Source organism: Scyliorhinus torazame, chromosome 4 (genome assembly GCF_047496885.1).
Source record: "Scyliorhinus torazame isolate Kashiwa2021f chromosome 4, sScyTor2.1, whole genome shotgun sequence".
Lineage (NCBI taxonomy): Eukaryota > Metazoa > Chordata > Chondrichthyes > Carcharhiniformes > Scyliorhinidae > Scyliorhinus > Scyliorhinus torazame.
This window is the reverse complement of record NC_092710.1, coordinates 67,695,034-67,713,568: the sequence shown is the minus strand read 5'-3', so window position 1 is coordinate 67,713,568 and position 18,535 is coordinate 67,695,034. Positions and strand designations below refer to the sequence as shown.

At 44.3% G+C, this 18,535-nt stretch overlaps 1 protein-coding gene across 1 annotated transcript; it reads right to left on the bottom strand.

Annotated features, from left to right (window-relative positions):
- Positions 1 to 653: 653 nt before the first annotated feature.
- On the bottom strand, positions 654 to 1,995 carry LOC140411384 (probable G-protein coupled receptor 139). The gene is made up of 3 exons (XM_072500499.1): positions 1,926 to 1,995; positions 862 to 1,789; positions 654 to 777 (listed from the first exon to the last, which is right to left on the bottom strand). Exons 1-3 carry the CDS (start codon positions 1,993 to 1,995, stop codon positions 654 to 656), a joined length of 1,122 nt encoding a protein of 373 aa, XP_072356600.1.
- Positions 1,996 to 18,535: the final 16,540 nt, after the last annotated feature.

The following is an 18,535-nucleotide window of genomic DNA, read 5'->3' as shown; positions in this document are numbered from 1 at the left end:
TCTTACTGAAACATTTATACCCCGGAACGTCGAACAACCATTCCTGTCCCTGTTCTAGCCATGTCTCCGTAATGGCCACAACATCGTAGTCCCAAGTACCAATCCACGCGCCGAAGTTCACCTACCTTATTTCGGATGCTCCTTGCACTAAAGTAGACACACTTCAACCCACCTTCCTGTCTACCGGTACACTCCTGCGAACTTGATACCCTCCTCAGTACCTCACTACTCTCAACAATGGCTTCTGGACTACAGCTCGTTTTCCCATGCCCCTGACAAATTCGTTTTCAAATGAAATATTTTACTAAGTACAAAATAACTCAACATTTTACCGATAAATGTTTCTAAACTCTTCCCCACCACCGAGCATTACCTCTCCTGTTCGTAGTGGCTGAACTTATCCTGACAGTTTTTTTGGAATAAATTAATCGAATTTGTGATTCTTTCCTCCTCTGGCACCATCCCTGAGTTTCAAAAGTAAATGGGAAATTCTGACCCGTGCCCGACAATTTCGACCATCACTTCGTTCAGTTTCATTGGATCAATGTCATCCGCGCAATTGCATTGTGGAATTAACTGATTGTTCACTTATTTATACATCAAACAGTTGTGATCAGATGTTCCATTCTGTTAATATTTCATCACTAACATATTTAAGTTTTAATACGAAATGTCATTATTTGGCTGTCGTTTTCAAGCAATGAATTGTGAAACGCATACACTACAATGCGTTTGAAAGCCACAAAGAGGTTTAATGTAATTGCGTAACTCTGGTGCCTATGAGAATCAGCATGTTGCTGAAATAAGATGGAATTTCAGGCTCAACATGAAAATAATCTGAAATAAATTATAATATTTCACCTGGAGCTCGATGTTGTACACCCTTCCTTATTGATAAACCTCAGAATCAATGTGAAAGGAAATTTCAACAACGTCTTCAGCTCCTCTCGAAATTTCCTCTGAGTCACGGCATAGATAAACGTGTTTGGACAGGAACTCAAAAACTTCAACATTGTTCCAATTTCTGTGACAAGATATCCAAAGTTTGTACGGTCACCTCGGTATGAATTGATGCTTACCAGTCCAGAAATTATAAGACCGATGACAGATGTCAACCATAGCAATAAAAAACTGCCCGAAACAGTGAAGAGTAAGATGATGGATTTCCTCCGGTTCTCTATCTCTGCATCAGACTTGTTCTCAGTTGTGTGGGATCGAAGTTCTCTTCGGGTTCTGCTTGCCACTGTAATACGTCTGATTGTCAAACAATTAAACAACAGAATTAAAGTAAAAGGCAGCCAAACTAGCGAGGTTAGGTGAAACCAGAAGAAACATGTACCGAGAGGTGAAGACAAAAAGGTCACACTTGGCTGGCAGCCCCACTGCACCTTATTAATTATCTGCTGATGTTCAATGCCATAGAAATATGGGATATCCTTGAAAAATATCAGAACACAGAACATTGCTATAACCACAGCTGCCGTTCTCTTGGTGCAATGCTTTGCTTTGAATCTCTGGCAGCAGATAACTGCAAATCGGTCAAATGTGAAGAAGACAGTGAACCAAACTGACAAATCGAGTGCGACAGCTGTCATGTATAGAACGAACTGACACATGGCAGTGTGGTGCAGAAATGAAAGTCTAAAATTATAACTGAAAATATGATACACCATTACATTGATAATCATGACCAGTAAATCTGCTGTTGTCATGACCGACATGATTAAAGAGATACAATTGGAAAGGCCACACTTTCCACGGTAAAGAATCACAATGGTCACAACGTTTGCTGAAAGAAAGAAAGAAAAGGTATATAGTGCTCCAGTATCTGCTTAAGAGATCAACAAACTAATTGTATCCAACAGGCTTGAAGAAAAGGGAAACAGCTAAATCTCATTAAAAACAAGCAGTTTACAATGGCTCACCTGGGACACCAATAGCTGCCAAAATTGGATAGTAAATCTCTTTAATCAACAGAATAACAGGTTTTTCCATCTTGTGAAGATGGATGAATAATGTAGATGTTTAAAAATTCGACGTTGCATAGCGTATTTATACGTTCGACAATCCCCGATGTAGACAATCATGAAATGTCATCATTATCATTACTTACAGTCATTTAACAAATACATGCAGCAAACTGTTTATTACCTTGTTATGTTCGAGTAAGAGAACATTGTTATTGGACACTCTAACGAAACAAAGGCAATCGCGAGATGTTTTTTATTAGGCATGTTTTACATTAAGAGAGGAAATTAATTGTTGGATATTTTTAAAAAACGAATAGGCATGGAGAAGTTGATTTTTATTTAGATTGTTGTGTTGCATTAAGAGAGGAAGTCAAAATTGTATTGCACAATTAAACTTGCACATTTGATCATGTTTTTGAAATATATACTTTACTCATTATATTTGTAAAGGTACCTTATAAAGCATTGCAGCATGTAATCTGCAGACAGTGTCATAACACTGATCTCCATACCGTGCCATCGACTCTTGAATGCATCAATAATTGGGATACTATTTGGAAATTTTCATTATACGTTCCAGTTCAAGCAATACACTCGGGGGCAAAATTTATCAGATTGAAAAATTGGAAAAAGTACAATAGTATTCACATTTCCTTCGTGCAGTTTGTTCCTCTCTGAGAATGTTTCCAATTAGAATTCTTCCAGTACTCCTGCACAGCGGTGTAAGGTGGCTCTTTCCCCCACCAAACATCCCTCTTCTGTCCTGAACTCACTCCTATTGCCTCAATTCCCCAAGTCACGCAGCAATATAAGTCTTGCAATATTGCGAAGGACCTATTCCTGTAGAATTGGAGAATATTGCATTTCTCTTCTACAAATAGTACCAACATCTATTGAAGGGATGGCCATCGTCCTATGGTGCTACTGCTGCATAGCTCTTACATTAGATTGAAGCATGGTCTTCCAGGATTCCTGGTACTCCTATATTTACACTAGCGTTGACAGTGCCCATCTGATACTAGCGAGCGCAACACTTTCCCTTTAGATGACAATTGTACTCTGCAACTAGTGGCACCATGAACTGGTGTTGGTGAGATCTCCTTTCTCGGGTTCTAGGTAGATGCTGATACGTACAGTTCACGCTCCAAATTTCCTCTGCATTAAGTGAATTATACTTACACTAGAGATGACCGAGTTTCTTTCGCAGTCATGGTGGTGTTACGCTTTCACGAGAGATGATGGATGCTTCTATGAAGTGAATTGTGGTCAAATTTGTTGAATGGTTTCAAAGTTGACCTCATATGATTTAATTTAAGCGTGAGCCAAAATGAATACGCTCAGTAATTCAGCAGCAGTTTACAAAGTGAAAATGATAATTTGGTCATCCATTGTAGCCATTTGGAAATAGGCACGGCCTCGTTGTTTCTATTTGCAAACATATTTCAACGGTTAAAATCAGTTATCTCCTGAACCGACTGCACTGAGGAGCTCCCAGCAAATTATAATATACCAAACCAAGAGAACTGGAACTACAAATCCGTGCATGCAATCATATATCTTCTGTTGCTTCTTTGTGTTTCCAACCCAATAATAAGCCTGGTAAAGTGTATTTGTTTGGACGTGGTTTAATCTATGAAGTTCTGTTTACAGTACTCGCTATTTTATATCGACAATCAACTAATGGAATAAATAAAGAGAAACTTTTAAAAGGAATTACAGAGAAGTGCAAATAGCGCAAAAATAATGAGGAACGTTAATTATTGCAATATAGATTGATGTAGAAACTACCTAATATAGTTTTAAGAACAAACATTTTCAAATTTAATTAGAACGTACTTGGGATTTTAGACCAAATATTTGGCGAGATAAATATGTCTCAGATATACCGATTGCATCTGAACAGACATGGTACCGATGTTTGAGGTTAATTGAAAGATTTGTGTGAGTTGAGGGATTCAACGAATTCCCCACGATTTTCAACACCATAATTTCGTGTAGAAAAGTCGAAAAAAATGCAAATAAGGGGTTGAAAGACAATTAATGAAAGAAATAAGACAACAAGAACATCATACGCCAGAGAAATATCTTGACGACGAACATTCAGTTTGGGTTCTGCCAGGATCACAACTTCTGACTGGTTTACAGCTTTGGTTTAAACATGGAGAAAAAAGGGGGTGTATTCAAGGGGTGATGTGAGAGTGATTCACCGTGACATCAAGGCAGCAGCTGACAGAGTGTGGCATCAATAAGCCCTCGTAAAACTGGGGTAAGTGGGAATCAGAGTAAAAACCCCTGTTGATTATAACTATACCTGGGACAAATGAGAGGTACATTTTTAATCAGTAAAGGAATCAAGAATTATGGGGCTAAGGCTGGAAAGAGAACTTGAGGATTACCATATCAAATGGGCGGCACGGTAGCTTAGTGGTTAGCACTCTCGCTTCGCAGCTCCAGGGTCCCAAGTTTGATTCCCGGATTGGGTCACTGCCTGTGCAGAGTTTGCACTTTCTGCCTGTGTATCTGTGGGTTTCTTCCGGGTGTTCTGGTTTCCTCCCACAGTCCAAAGATGTGCAGGTTAGGTGGATTGGCCATGCTAAATTGCCCTTAGTGCCCAAAAGGGTTGGGTGTGGGGATGGGGTGGAGATGTCGGCGTAAATGGGGTTATTTTTCCAAGGACCGGTGCAGTCTCGATGGGCTGAATGACCTCATTCTGCACTGTAAATTCAATGATTCTATGAAATCAGTCTCGATTTCATTAAATCGTGTAGCAGACTCAATGGGCAGATTGGCATGCTTTTGATACTATGTCTTATGGTCTCAGCGTGTTATAACATCCAGGATTGTACTGTCAATGGCAAGTAACATTGGTACCACACATATTCTTGGCAATGGCTATCTCCAATATGTGAGTCTCAGCATCCATCCATGACATTCAATGGCATTAGCTTTGCTGAATCCCCTCGTATCGACATCTTGGGAGTTGCCCTGACCAGAAACTGAACTGGATGGCATTTAGATACCGTGAGTACAAGAGCACGTCAGCAGCTGGGAATCCTGTGACGAGGCAAATGACCTCATGTCTCCCCAAACGTGTCAATTATCTACAAAGCACAAGTCAAGAGTGTGATTGAACACACTCCACTTGCCTCGATAAATGCAGTCCCTACAACAATAATGTGCCGGTGCAGACTCGATGGGCCGAAGGGCCTTTTCTGCTCTGTATTATTCTGTGATTCAACATAATGAAGCTCGACACCAGCCAGGACAAAGCTGCCCATGTAATTTGTATCATTTTCACAATCATTCAATCCATCCTCCACTGACGAACAGTGGCAGCAATGTTTGTCATCTACAAGATGCATTGCAAGAGCTCACGGTGGCTCCTTAGGCAGCACCACCTCAATCCACGAACACTCCCATCATGAAGGACAGAGTTGCAGGCAAATGGAAACACTACCACCTGGAACGTCAACTTCAAATCAATCACCACCCTGACTTGAAAATATAATGCTATTCCTTCACTCCCTGCTTCAAATGACAAACTTGGCAGAATCCTTAGTCTAGCCTTGCATGGGAACGGGCCAATGGCTGCGTAGATATCAGACTGGGATAAACTTCGCCCCGTTGAGCTAAATCAGCCTCGTTCAATTTCAGATGAAAACGCGGGGGACGTCAGTCTGAGGAGTTCCCTCCAGCAGAGGGCAGTGGGGGCAGGATCCCTGAACAGGTTGAAGGCTCAGTTGGATATGTTCATTCTTAACAAGTCAGTCGAATGGAATGGAGGTATTATAGAATCCCTCTCGTGCAGAAGGAGGCGATTCAGCCTATCAAGGCTGCACTGACCGTCTGAAAGAGCACCCGACACCCTCAGCCCCATCCCACTGTAATCCCACATCTGCAAATTCCTGTACACGAAGGGGCAATTTAACATCGTTAACCACCTCATCAACACATCTTTTGACTCTGCGATGAAACCGGAGCACGTAGGAAACCTACACAGCCACAGGGAAAATGTGCAAAATCCACAGAGTCAGCCAAGGCCGGAATTGAACCCGAGCCCCCTGCTGCTGTGAGGCTACCGTGCCTCCTGTTACATAGGCCGAGACACATAGTTGAGGCCACAATTAAATCAGCCATGACTTTACCCAATGACGGAGTAAGGTTTAGAGATCGAATGACGTTCTCTTCCTCATTATGTGATTATTCATATATGTTTTGTACCCTTGCACACACCAAAATAAATAACATTTGTGACAGTTAAAAACCATCACCAGCAGCATTCGTCACGAAAATGTCATAACCATCGCCTGATCACCGTCGACGTCATCTTCAAAGGGACCTTTTAACTGACACCTGACGCAATTCGATAAAGTCTGCTTCGTTTCTAATCTGTATTGGGCCACATGCGCACGAAAATTTTTGTTTTGCCAGCGAGCCCGTCCGGGGACTTCCTGATAAATTAGCCGGGAAATTCGAACAGAATAGCCAATCAGAGCACTGAAAGGCGAACTTATCATGACAGCGAAAAGCTATCATCTTCAAATCAGTTTGACAAAATATTTCAAGCCTTAGAAATGACAGCGTATGGTTAGAGTTCATCGTAGTTCTTCTGAATTTGATTTATTTAAATAAAATGGAGAACCATAAATTATGGATCATTGTATGTTCGTGAAAAGTGTTCAAACCAAATGGGTTGCTTTGTCCAGGACAGTGTCCAGTTTCATTATTGTTGTTGGAATTGCACTCAACCAGACAGGTTCCATCACACTCTGGTCTTTTTGGCTTCTGCGTTTTAGATGGCAGACAGGCTTTGGAGAGTCAGGAAGTGAGTTATCTCCCGCAAGATCCCAGCTTCTAAGCGAGTCTTGTAGCCACATGTCTCGTCCAGCTCAGTTTCTGCTCAATGGCAACTCCCAGTGTGTCGATAGAGTGACCCTCAGTTACTTGAGCTGGTTATTACCTGAAGCTTGTGTTACTTGTCGCTTGTCAATCCAAGTCTGGATTTTGTAAGACCATGAGACCATAAGACGTAGGAGCCATTCGGCCTGTCAAGTCTGCTGCGCCATTCAACGAGATCATGAATGATCTGATCATTCCACTTTCCCACCTTACGCCACATCCCTTGATTCCCTTACAGATGAAAAATCTGTCCATCTCAGTGTTGAACATGCTTGCCGGTCCAGCATCTCCAGCTGTGTCGTAAAGAATTCCAAAGATTCATTACCCTCTGAGAGAAGAAATTCCTCCTTGTCTCTACCTTAAATGAGCGGCCATTACATTGAGATTATCCCCCCTGGTCCTCGACTCTCCCATAAGTTGAAACAACCATTGACCATCTACCCTGTCGGCCCCCGTGAGAATCCTATAAACCTCAAAAGTCACCTCTCGTCTTCGGAACACTAAAAATATTGAGGGAGATTTGACCTGAGAAATACTTGCAGTGATGTCCTATGAATGTGGCGCTTGACCGCCAACCGCCAAATCATTTGTGGCAGGTATTACTCCAAACAGCAGAGCATCGTCTCTGATTCCTATTTACTCTGGTTTTGCTAAGGCTTTTTGACCACACTCGGTCAGATGCTGCCTTTGTCAAGGTCAATCATTCTCACGTCACCTCGAGATTTCTGACTTTTTTCGCTTGTTTCAACAAAGGCTGTGAAGTGGTGACAGAAGCTGAGTGACGCTGGTGGAACTCAATCTGAGATTCAGTGAACAGTGAATTCTGTCGTATCATGTTCTTTCTATATTATTTCTAGCTCTAATTGTCTTTATCCGTGCTTTTTGCACCTTGATTCCTCTTCTTTTCCATATTCCATGGGTGTTCAAACATGGGTGTTCGATAATTACTGCACCAACCTATATTAGGATAATTAATGTTCCTCATTATCTTGGTACTATTTGCAACTCTTTGAAATTTCCCTTTAAATTTGCTCTCCTTTATCTGTTCCATTAGATTTGAGTCTGCATAATTCTTGTAAGTAGTGTAAACGCCACTTCAAGTGTCAACAAAATCTTAACAAATATATTACCCAGTCTGATATCTGAGTAGAATGTGGACTGAGATAATGGAAGATACATGACTGGGTGGATATTGTCATGTGAGAGTAGCTTTAAGACATGGATGTTTAAGCAATGTATCTTTAAGAAAACAGTGATGTCAGAGAGTGGGTGGAGCTGAGGTCAGGACAGCCATTTTGCAGTTTTGTTTTGCAGTTTTGAAAAGAGCTGGTGTGTGTCTGTGTTTTGCAGTGAGCTGGATCTCCGCCATAAAAGACCACCTCTGGATCATTTGGGTGATTTAAACTTATAATAGTGAAGCCTTTAACCTGATGTGATTTTGTTTAAAGGTGTTAAGCCTCTTGGAAGTTTGAAGGAACATTTTAAGGAATTATTTACTGTTGCAATATTTTCTGGAGTTATCTTTGAAGTAAGGGGTGTTAAGAGATCCAATGTTTATTTCAGATGTTAAGTTGAGTTCATGGAATAAACAGTGTTTTGTGTTTAAAAACCCACGTGTCCATAATTGTAACCCCGCACCTCGGAAAAAAGCTGTGTGCTAGGAAAAGCAATAAATCCATTAAAGGGGGAGGTTGGTTGAACTCCATGATACATTTTGGGGTTCTGAAAACGCCTCGCCCATAACAATATTGTTGTGTTTCCTGTTATTTGGCACATTCTAAATTCTTTAGAATATCATCTGTGCAGACGGATCAGGGGGTTACTGCAATTAACCGTTATCAACGTGGCTGTGAACAGAAATAACGAGGAATGGACCATGTCTAATATCAAAGGAATACGATGTGTCATAAAATTATAATATGAACTTTGTGACATGCTGCTGAAATACTGTACATATTACTTTTCATCTACACTTAAATAAAAATAATATGAGTTCAACTTTGAAACCATTGAAAAGATGGTTGAAATGAATTTGACTGCACCGGCCTCCAGTGTAAATTTAGGAAAGCAGTCATACTGGAGAAGCACCGTCAACTCCTGCTGAAATGTAACAGCACCCTGACTGCAGTGGAAACGTGGCCGTCTGCAATGTAAGTGTTACAGGGCAATTACCAGTGACGAAAAATGGTCGCCTCGCTTAAGTAGGGATGACTAAACGTAGAGGGAAATGGCAGCATCAGACGCACGTGCAGGTGTCCCATTAATACCAAATCCAGAGAAACACGATCACCACCAATGCCAGTTCATGATGCCATTAGCTTCAGAGGACCAGTGCCATCTTAAAGGTAAGGCTAGCACTCGCTGCAATCAGAGGTAAACAGTCAACCCTTTATATAGGAATATTAGTAATCCTGAAAGGACATGCTCCAAATGATGCACGGTGGGCATCCCGGCCACAACTGGTGGGGGTACAATTAGTGGAAGAGAAACACAATAATCTCCAATTTTGCAGGAGTGTTCACTCTACAATATTGCATCATTTATTTTGCTGCCTGATCTGAAGGGGTGGATGCAATAGAAGTGAGTAAAGGGTCGGAAAGGGACGCCTCGTAGAAAAAAAGCAAACCTCACCCACTCTGTAGTAATCAAGAGAGATTTCTGATTTTTAACATTTTAAGAAACTAAACCGCTGCATGAAAATAGGTGAATTCTATTGTACATTTTGTAATTTTCCAAAGTGATAAATCGTGTCCGTGCCGGTCATCGAACACCAATCTACTCTAATCCCATTTTCTCGCACCTCGTCCGTAGCCTTGTATGTTATGGCGTTTCAAGTGCTCATCTGAATGCCACTTAAATGTTGTGACGGTTTCCACTTTTATCATTATTACAGGCAGTGAGTGATAGATTCCCCCATCCTCTGGGTGAAAAGATTTTTCATTAAATGTCCCTAATTCTCTTGTCACTTGCGTGAAATCGATGCCATCTGTATTAGCCACATAACTAAGGGGAAACGTTTTTCCGATCGATCCTATCAATGCCCCTGATAATTTTATACACCTCAACCAGCAAACCCGCCCCCCCCCCCCCCCACCCAGCCTTACATACCCTAAGGAAAACAACCCCAGCCTAACGAGCCTCTCTCCACAGCTGAAGTGCTCCAGCCGATGCAATATCCTGAAAAATGTCAACTGCACCATATCTGGTGTGATCACATACTTCATATCGTGTTCCACGTCAGTCAGTGTTAGGACCCCTACTCTTCACGACATTAATAACTTAAAGCAGAAGATACAGGATCAGAATTAAGTATTTGGCCCATCCGGTCTGCTCCGTCAATCCATCGTGGCTGACATATTCCTCACCCCATTCTCTTGCTTTCTCCCCATAATTCCTGATCCCCGTATTAATCAAGAGCACCAGATTTGTGCTTGATGCTGTTACCTTCAGGACTACACACCAAGAGCTGAAAAGTGGAATTGGACAGTAAAGTTATTTATTTGACCACGAAAACTAAGAGCAGGAGTGGAGAATGTAACCTCTTGAGCCTATCAACCTTTCAATACGATCATGGCTGATCTCTTCATGGCCTCAACACCACTGTCCTGTCCGTTCTCCATCAGTCTTCAGCCCATTACTCGTCAAAAATATAGTTAACCCCTCCGTAAACGTACTATCTGGCGCAGCATCCATCGCACTACAAGGTAGAGCATTCCACATATCCACGACCCTTAGGGAGAAGTAGGCTCTCCACATCGTTGTTTGGAATTTGCGACCCCTTAACCTGAGACTATGAACCCTCGTTCTAGAGTACCTCACAAGAGCACTCATCTGCTCCACGCCTACTTTATCTATAACTTATTTCATATTAAATACCAGAATTTGATCTCCCCTCACTCTTGTAATCTTTAGACAGTATAGGCCTCAACTGGTCAGTCTCTCTTGATTAAACTGACCCGTCATCTGTGGAATCATTCCAGTGATCATCCTCTGAACTGCTTCAAATGTCACTACATCTTTCCTCAAATAAGGGGACCAAAAATACGCACAACACTTCCTTACTGTTACGAGACTCGGGCGAGTGTGTGATCAATTCCAGCCGCACAGATCCCGGAGTCCTAACATAAGTGAATTAACCAATAACACATATATTCTCCTGAGACCATTGACCCTCGACTGCTCCATTGACTTACAAGTGCCATATTTCTAAGTAAAACATAAAAAACTATTCATTAATAGTAAGAGAAATGGAATCGGAGGTGAGGTGAGAGGAGGGCTGCGGACATTGGAGCCTGGTTAGCAGATTCCGATGGGTCTACGAGGTGAGCGAGGGTGGGAGGGGGAAGGGGTTGATGCTGGGAGATGTTTTTTCGAGAGGAAATATAGTGTGGGGGGGGGGGGTTGGGAGGGGGGGCGAAGGGGTTCGATGACAATAATGGATAGGGGTGGGTCAGGCTCATGGGGCAGGGCCCAGTGGCATGATGATGGTGGATCAGAAGGGGGGATTATGAGAGACCCCCAGTTAGGATAGTCCCGTGGAACGTGATGGTTGCGCATCTTAAAAGTTTGAAAGCTGATGTAGCAATGCTGCAGGAGACTCACTTGAGGGTGGAGGAGCAGGTTAGACATGAAAAGGGCTGGGCTAGTCAGGTATTTCACTCTGGATTTGACCGAAGTGTTCGAAGGGTAGCGTTAATGGTCAGCAAAAGAGTACACTTCCAGAAGGAGAAGGTGGTGGCAGATCAGGGGGGTAGATATGTGATTGTGACAGGAGTGCTGGAGGGAAGGTTAGTGGCGCTGTTAAGTGTATACTGCCCCAATTGGGACGATGTGGGATTCACAGAGAAGGTGTTTGGGGCCATCCCCGACTTGAACACACACAAACTGATAGTGGGGGGGGGGGGGGAGACTGGAACTTGGTGCAGGAGCCAAGGTTGGACAGGTCACGGCCGCGCTCGCTGGTCCAATCAGGGGGGGCGAAGTTCTTGGCTAGGCTAATGGTGGAAATGGGAGAAGTGGACCCTTCGAGGTTTCTGCCCCTGAGGGAACGGGAGTACTCGTTTATCTCAGCAGTCCATAAGATATACTCGCGGACCGACTTTTCATGGTGGGGAAGGCTTCGCCGGCTGGGGTTAAGGGGTCAGAATACTTGGCAATCGCAGTATCAGATCATGCTCCGCATTGGGTGGATATGGTGCTGGAGAAGGGGGTATCGCAGAGGCCGGGGTGGAAATTAGATGTGGGACTTTTGGGGGACCAAGTGTTCTGTGACAAAATTTAAAAGGTAATTAAGGAATATGTAGATAAGGGGTGCAGTTTACAGACATGGAGATATGTTAACAGGTCAGCTCCGGAGGGAAGCAGTGACAAGCAAAATTGTGCAGGTGAGGGATAAGGCAGGAAAGTTGGTGATGGCTCCAGATCTCATTAACTAGGTTTTTGAGGAAATTTATCAAAGGTTGTACAGGTCAGAGCCACCTGGGGGAGACTGTGAGATGCAGGAATTTCTAGATGGGTTGGAGTACCCGAGGTTAGAGGAGGGGGACAAGGCTACATTAGAAGGAGCGATAGTGGAGCAGGAGATAAAGGATGCAATTGGGGGGATGCAATCGGGAAAGGTGGCAGGGCCGGATGGGTTTCCGGGCGAATATTATAAAAAATTCAACGGTATGCTGGCACCCCTGAATGGTGGGGATGTTTGAAGAGGCGATAGGGAAGGGGGTGTTGCCACAAACTTTGGGGAAGGCATCGATTTCCCTGTTGCTAAAAAAAGATAAGGATCCGATGGAGTGTGGGTCATATAGGCCCAAATCGCTTCTGAATGTGGACGCAAAAGCATTGGCGAAGGTACTGGTGGGTAGGCTGGAGGAGTGCCTCCCGAAGGTGATAGGTGAAGATCAGACGGGATTCGTGAGAGGGAGGCAGCTCTTTTCAAACGTTAGAAGGCTATTGAACGTCGTTATGGCACCGGCATAGGGGAAGGGAACAGAGGTGGTTGTGGCACTGAGAAGGCGTTTGACCGGGTAGAATGGGGATACTGGAGCGGTTTTTCTGGAGCGGTTTGGGATTGAACCGAGATTTGTGAACTGGGTAACGCTACTATATATGGAGCCGAGGGTGGGTGTCCGCACAAACAACATCAGCTCAAGATACTTTTCTCTTCACCGTGGGACTAGGCAGGGATGTCCTATGTCCACCCTACTATTTGCACTCGCGGTTGAGTCGTTTGCCATCTCATTAAGAAGTTTGATGGCATGGAAAGGAATAGTGCACGGGGGACGGGGACGGGGTGGGGGGGGGGGGGGACGGGGGGGGGGGGGGGTGGCGATAGAGCATAGGGCATTCCCATATTCCAATGACTTGCTGTTATATGTGTCGGAACCAAGTGTGTCGATAGGGGGAATATTGGAGCTGCTTCGAGTGTTTGGATCTTTCTCGGGGTACAAACTAAATCTAGACAAGAGTGAGTATTTTGGGGTCTCCCGACCGGGGGTGGGGGCAGGGGGGGCGCCATTCCGTAGGGCAGGGACTCACTTTAGGTACCTGGGGGTGCAGGTTGCCCGGGGGTGTGGGGGGCTCCGCAGGTACAACATTTTAAGTTTGGTGAGGAGAGTGAAAGCTGATCTGGCAAGGTGGGATGGTTTCCCCCTGTCACTGGCGGGTCGGGTACAGGCAGTTAAAATGAATGTGTTGCTGCGATTTCTGTTTATTTTTCAATGCCTGCCGATCTTCCTGCCAATGGCTTTTTTCAGAGAGATTGAGGGAAGGATTACGTCGTTCATATGGGGAGGGAAGGTGGCCAGAGTTAGAAAGGTGCTCCTACAGAGGGGAAGGCAGGCAGGGGGTTTGGGTCTTCCGAACCTGATGTATTACTACTAGGCGGCGAATGTGTGGAGCTGGGTCAGAGAGGTTGATCCCCAGTGGGTCAGAATGGTGGGGAGTTTGTGCAGGGGGTCGGGATTGAAAGCATTAGCAACATCTCCACTCCCGACAGCCATGGGGAAATACTTACGGAGTCCGTTAATAATAGCTTCATTGAGAATTTGGAGGCAGTTTCGCCAACACTTCAGGTTGGGGGCAGGGTCAAGGGAAATGCCGAGTCGGGGGAACCACAGATTTGAGCCAGCGAGGTGGGATGGAAATTTTCGGAAATGGGAGGAGAAGGGGATTAAGACACTAAAAGATTTGTTTCTTAGGGGTTGGTTTACAGGATTGAAGGAGCTGGAAGCGAAGCATGGGCTGGAGCAGGGGGAAATGTTTCGATACATGCAGGTTCGAGATTTTGCCAGAAAGGAGACACAGGACTTCCCAGTGGAGCCCCCCTCCACATTGCTGGAGGAGGTGCTGCCGACAGGGGGACAGGAGAAGTGGGTAGTGTCAGCGGTTTACGAGGCTATTTTGGAAGAGGAGAAGATACCGCTGGAAAGGATCAAAGCAAAGTGGGAGGAAGAGTTGGGAGAGGATATGGAGGAGGGGTTCTGGTGTGAGGTGCTCCGGAGAGTGAATGCCTCCACCTCGTGCGCGAGGATGGGGCTGATACAGATTAAGCTGATATACAGAGCACACCACACGAGGGCGAGGATGAGCCGATTCTTTGAAACAGTAGAAGATGTGATGTGTTGCGCGGGGATTGGGGGGGGGGGGGGGGGAGGGCGCGCCAATCACGTTCATACATTCTGGTCCTGTCCAAAGCTAGAGGATTACTGGAAGGATGTTGTTCGGTTAATTTGAAAAGTGGTGTACGTGAAACTGGACCCGGGCCCCCGGGAGGCCATATTCGGGGTGTCGGACCAGCCAGGGTTGGAAACGGGTGCGGAGGCTGGTGTTGTAGCCTTCGCCTCGTTGATCGCCCGAAGGCAGATCCTGATGGGTTGGAGAACAACCTCTCCATCCTGTGCCCTGGCGTGGCCGGGGGACCTGTTTGAATTCTTGACTCTTGATAAGGTTAAGTTTGAACTGAGGGGAAGGATGGAGGGGTTCTACAATTCATGGGAATTATTCATTATGCACTTTCAAGAACTGGATAACATCGAACATTAGTTGGGGGGGTGGGTGGGGTGGGAGGGTTAGGAGAAGCGGGGCGGTATGTGTTAATGGTTACGATGGGTGATTCCTGATTCCTTTTTGTCATTTGTTTATGTGAACATGCGGGCTAATGTTTGGGGTTTGGTGGGAGGATGGGATCGTTGTTATTGATTTGGGCGATTGACATATTTGTTACTGATTATTGTTTATTGTTGGTGGGTGTAACTTTGGGCGCAAATGTGAAAAAGGAGGAGAATAAAAAATATATATTTTTAAAATAGTAAGAAAAATGATAAACATGTAATGGAAGCGAGAGAATAATGGTCTACTCTCTGATTATCCCCAGACACCGTCAGCTGCTGGTCTTATCTTTGTGCAGGGTTTCTGGCTGCGCTATTGAGACTGGAAATAGGGTCTGGTCTTTTAGGGATCTCAGGAGATAAATATCAGCCTGGGCTTTTCCCAGGCTTTCTCACAGAGGTTTTCACTTGCACAACCTGGTTGAAGAGAATGCTTGCAGCATTTAAACCGGGAATTAAACCATCACATGTGTGGCGGGATAGAGAATGCGTGCAGCATTTATATCAGGAGTTATATCGCCAAACGACCGATACAGTATTCAAACCTGCTCAATACAGTCGAGATATCAGAGCGAGAGTAATTCCATCCTTTCAGCGAGAGATATTTAACAGGCTGCTGCCCAACACCATTTCAGAACGAAACTGAAAGGAAAAAAGGCACCTGTCGTCTGCAGCAGACTCTTCTGAAAGGCTTTGTCAATCCCAATCGAGAACAGAACTTGTCCTGGAATGGAAGAACGGGGGATCAGCTGCTAGCCAAGTCCATCAAAATGAAATCACGAGCTATTCCACAGAGCACAGTGCATCAATGGGTGTGCCCGGGCCAGTTAGAATAGCAGCTTGCAGGGGGAGGGGGCGGGGGGGGGGGGGGGGAGGTGCTGAGTTGATAACCTAAAATCTGTGCTTTTAAAACCAGCCAACAAGGATTTTAAAGACCTTCATTACAGTACTTTTATACTCTATTCCTTTCCCTAAAAGGCCAGCATTTCATTTGCTTTCTTTATTGCCTGCTGTCCTTGCATGCTACTTTTCTATGCACGAGGACACCTCGATCCCCCTGCACCAGGGTAGCCATAAGTCTCTCCCCATTTAGAGAATAGGATATCTTTCCATTTTTCAGACCAAACCTAACATGCCTATATCCATTTGTAAAGTTCTTATTTCCTCATGGCAACCTACTGTCCCACCTACTTCAGTGGCATCTGCAAATGGGGCTGGTTTAGTTATGGGGCTGGTTTAGCTATGGGCCTGGTTTAGCTCACTGGGCTAAATCGCTGGCTTTTTAAGCAGACCAAGGCAGGCCAGCAGCACGGTTGAATTCCCGTACCAGCCTCCCCGAACAGGCGCCGGAATGTGGCGACTAGGGGCTTTTCACGGTAACTTCATTAAAGCCTTCTCGTGACAATAAGCGATTTTCATTTCATTTCATTTTCAAACATGTCTCCAGAACCTCCTACCCCTCCCTGCGTTCAAGTCGTTAATATAGTTGGTAAATAGTTGGTGCCGAAGGATAGAACACTGTGGCACCCCTCTGGTCACACCTTGCCATCCAGAAAAAGACCCATTTATCCCGACTCTCTGTCTCCTGTCTGTAAGCCAGTCTTCTATCCATGTTAAAAAAAATCCCCAAACGCAATGTGTGACACCTTATCGAACACCTTCAGGAACTCCAGAGACAATTCATCTACAGGGTCCCCATTGTCCAGTTGGCTTGTTACCTCTTCGAAGAACTATAGCAAATTAGTCAAACAAGATTTACACTTCATTAAATCTTGGTGACTCTGATGGATTGTGTTTTGACTTTCCAAATGTTCTGTTATTCCTTCCTTACTTAAAAACGGATTCTAACAACTTCCTTACAACAGATGCTAAACTAACTAGTCTGTAACATCCTACATTCTGCCTCCTGCCATTTTTGAATAAGGCTGTTATATTGCCATTGTTCCGATCTACTGGAATCTTTACCATGTGCAGTAAATGTTGGAATCTTAGAAGTAATGGATTCATTATCTTCGTTTCCACTTCTTTCAACACCCGAGGATATCGGCCATCAGGACCTGGGGATGTTTCTGCCTTCAATGCTAACAGTTTGTTGAGTACTATTTCCCTATTGATGCTGATTTTTTTCAGTTCCATCCTTTGCATTACCTCTGAATTACCTGTCCCGATAGGGATGATACTAATGTCCTGCACTGTGAAAGCTGAGGCTGAATATTGATTCAGCATCTCTGCCATTTCTGTGCTCCCCAATAATAACTCTCTCATTTCATATTCCAAGGGACCAACATTCACCTCAGCCACTCTCTTCCGTTTTATGTACGTAGAAAGTGTTTTCTATCGTTTTTGCTATATTCCTTGCACGAGCTTTCTTTCGTAATTTAACTTAGCTCTTTTCATTACTTTTTTAGGAACATTTTGTTCATGTTTGAAAGGTTCCAAATCTTCCAGCACTTTCACTGGCGCTTCCAACATGGTATTCCTTACCTTTTGTCTGTATTTCAACCTTAAGCTCCTTTTTCAGCCCTGGATGTTTGTAACCACTCTTTCCGTCGTTCTTCCTTTCTGGAATATAATTTAATTGTGAGGAATTGAGGGTCTCCTTCGACAACTGAAACTGCTTACCAGCTGTCCTAATTTTTAGACATCGTCCCCGCTCTACTCGGGCCAAAACTGTCCTCCTGCCTATGTAAAAAAGGGTCATTTGGACTCGAAACGTTAGCTCTTTTCTCTCCCTACTGATGCTGCCAGACCTGCTGAGATTTTCCATCATTTCCTTTTTGGCTCCTGCCTATGTTATTACCTTGATTAATTCAAGAATACTATTGTGGGAATCCACTTTCTCACTCTCTATTCCCTCGAGCATCCTTAAGTATGAGATCATCAAGTAATCATCTCATCATTCGACAATACTGAATCCAGAATTGCTTATTCCCTGGTTGGTTGAACATAATATTGTTTCAAGAATATAATAGATTCAACGAACACTCCCTCGAGCCTGCCCCTGTCAATTTGATTGACCCAGTCTATGTGAATATTAAAACAACCCCTGATAAACCTTTGTGAGTAGGGCACCGTTTCAATTAGTTGTTATGAACTGATCTTAAACATTGAAACCCGCGGCAGCGCTGTGCAATAGGAGGCGAGTTACCACCAGCACACCGCCCCTGTGCTTGCTGGACCTTGTACCAAGAACTCCTCACTTTTGACATCCTAATTTTGTTTTGAAATCCCACTATGTTCGTATCCACCCCCCCCCCCCCCCACCCGCGCCCCACAGACGCACACACCTTCGTTCGAGCCTTCCACATTGTGGGGATCCTTCAATTCTGACCTCGTGTGTATCCCTCACTGTGCAGGACGGCGGTATTTCCATTTGCTTTAAGCCTAAACTCCGTCTGGAGATTCGCCGACTTGTTGCCTCAATCTTACCAAAGTATGGAAAGGTGAAAGCTGGAAGTACCTCATTTTCTTTGAGAAGCTATCTTCGTTGTCAGAGCAAATGCCCTTGTTCTCAGCTGATTGTGAAATCCGGGCCAACAATAAAATACAATTTAGTAAAGA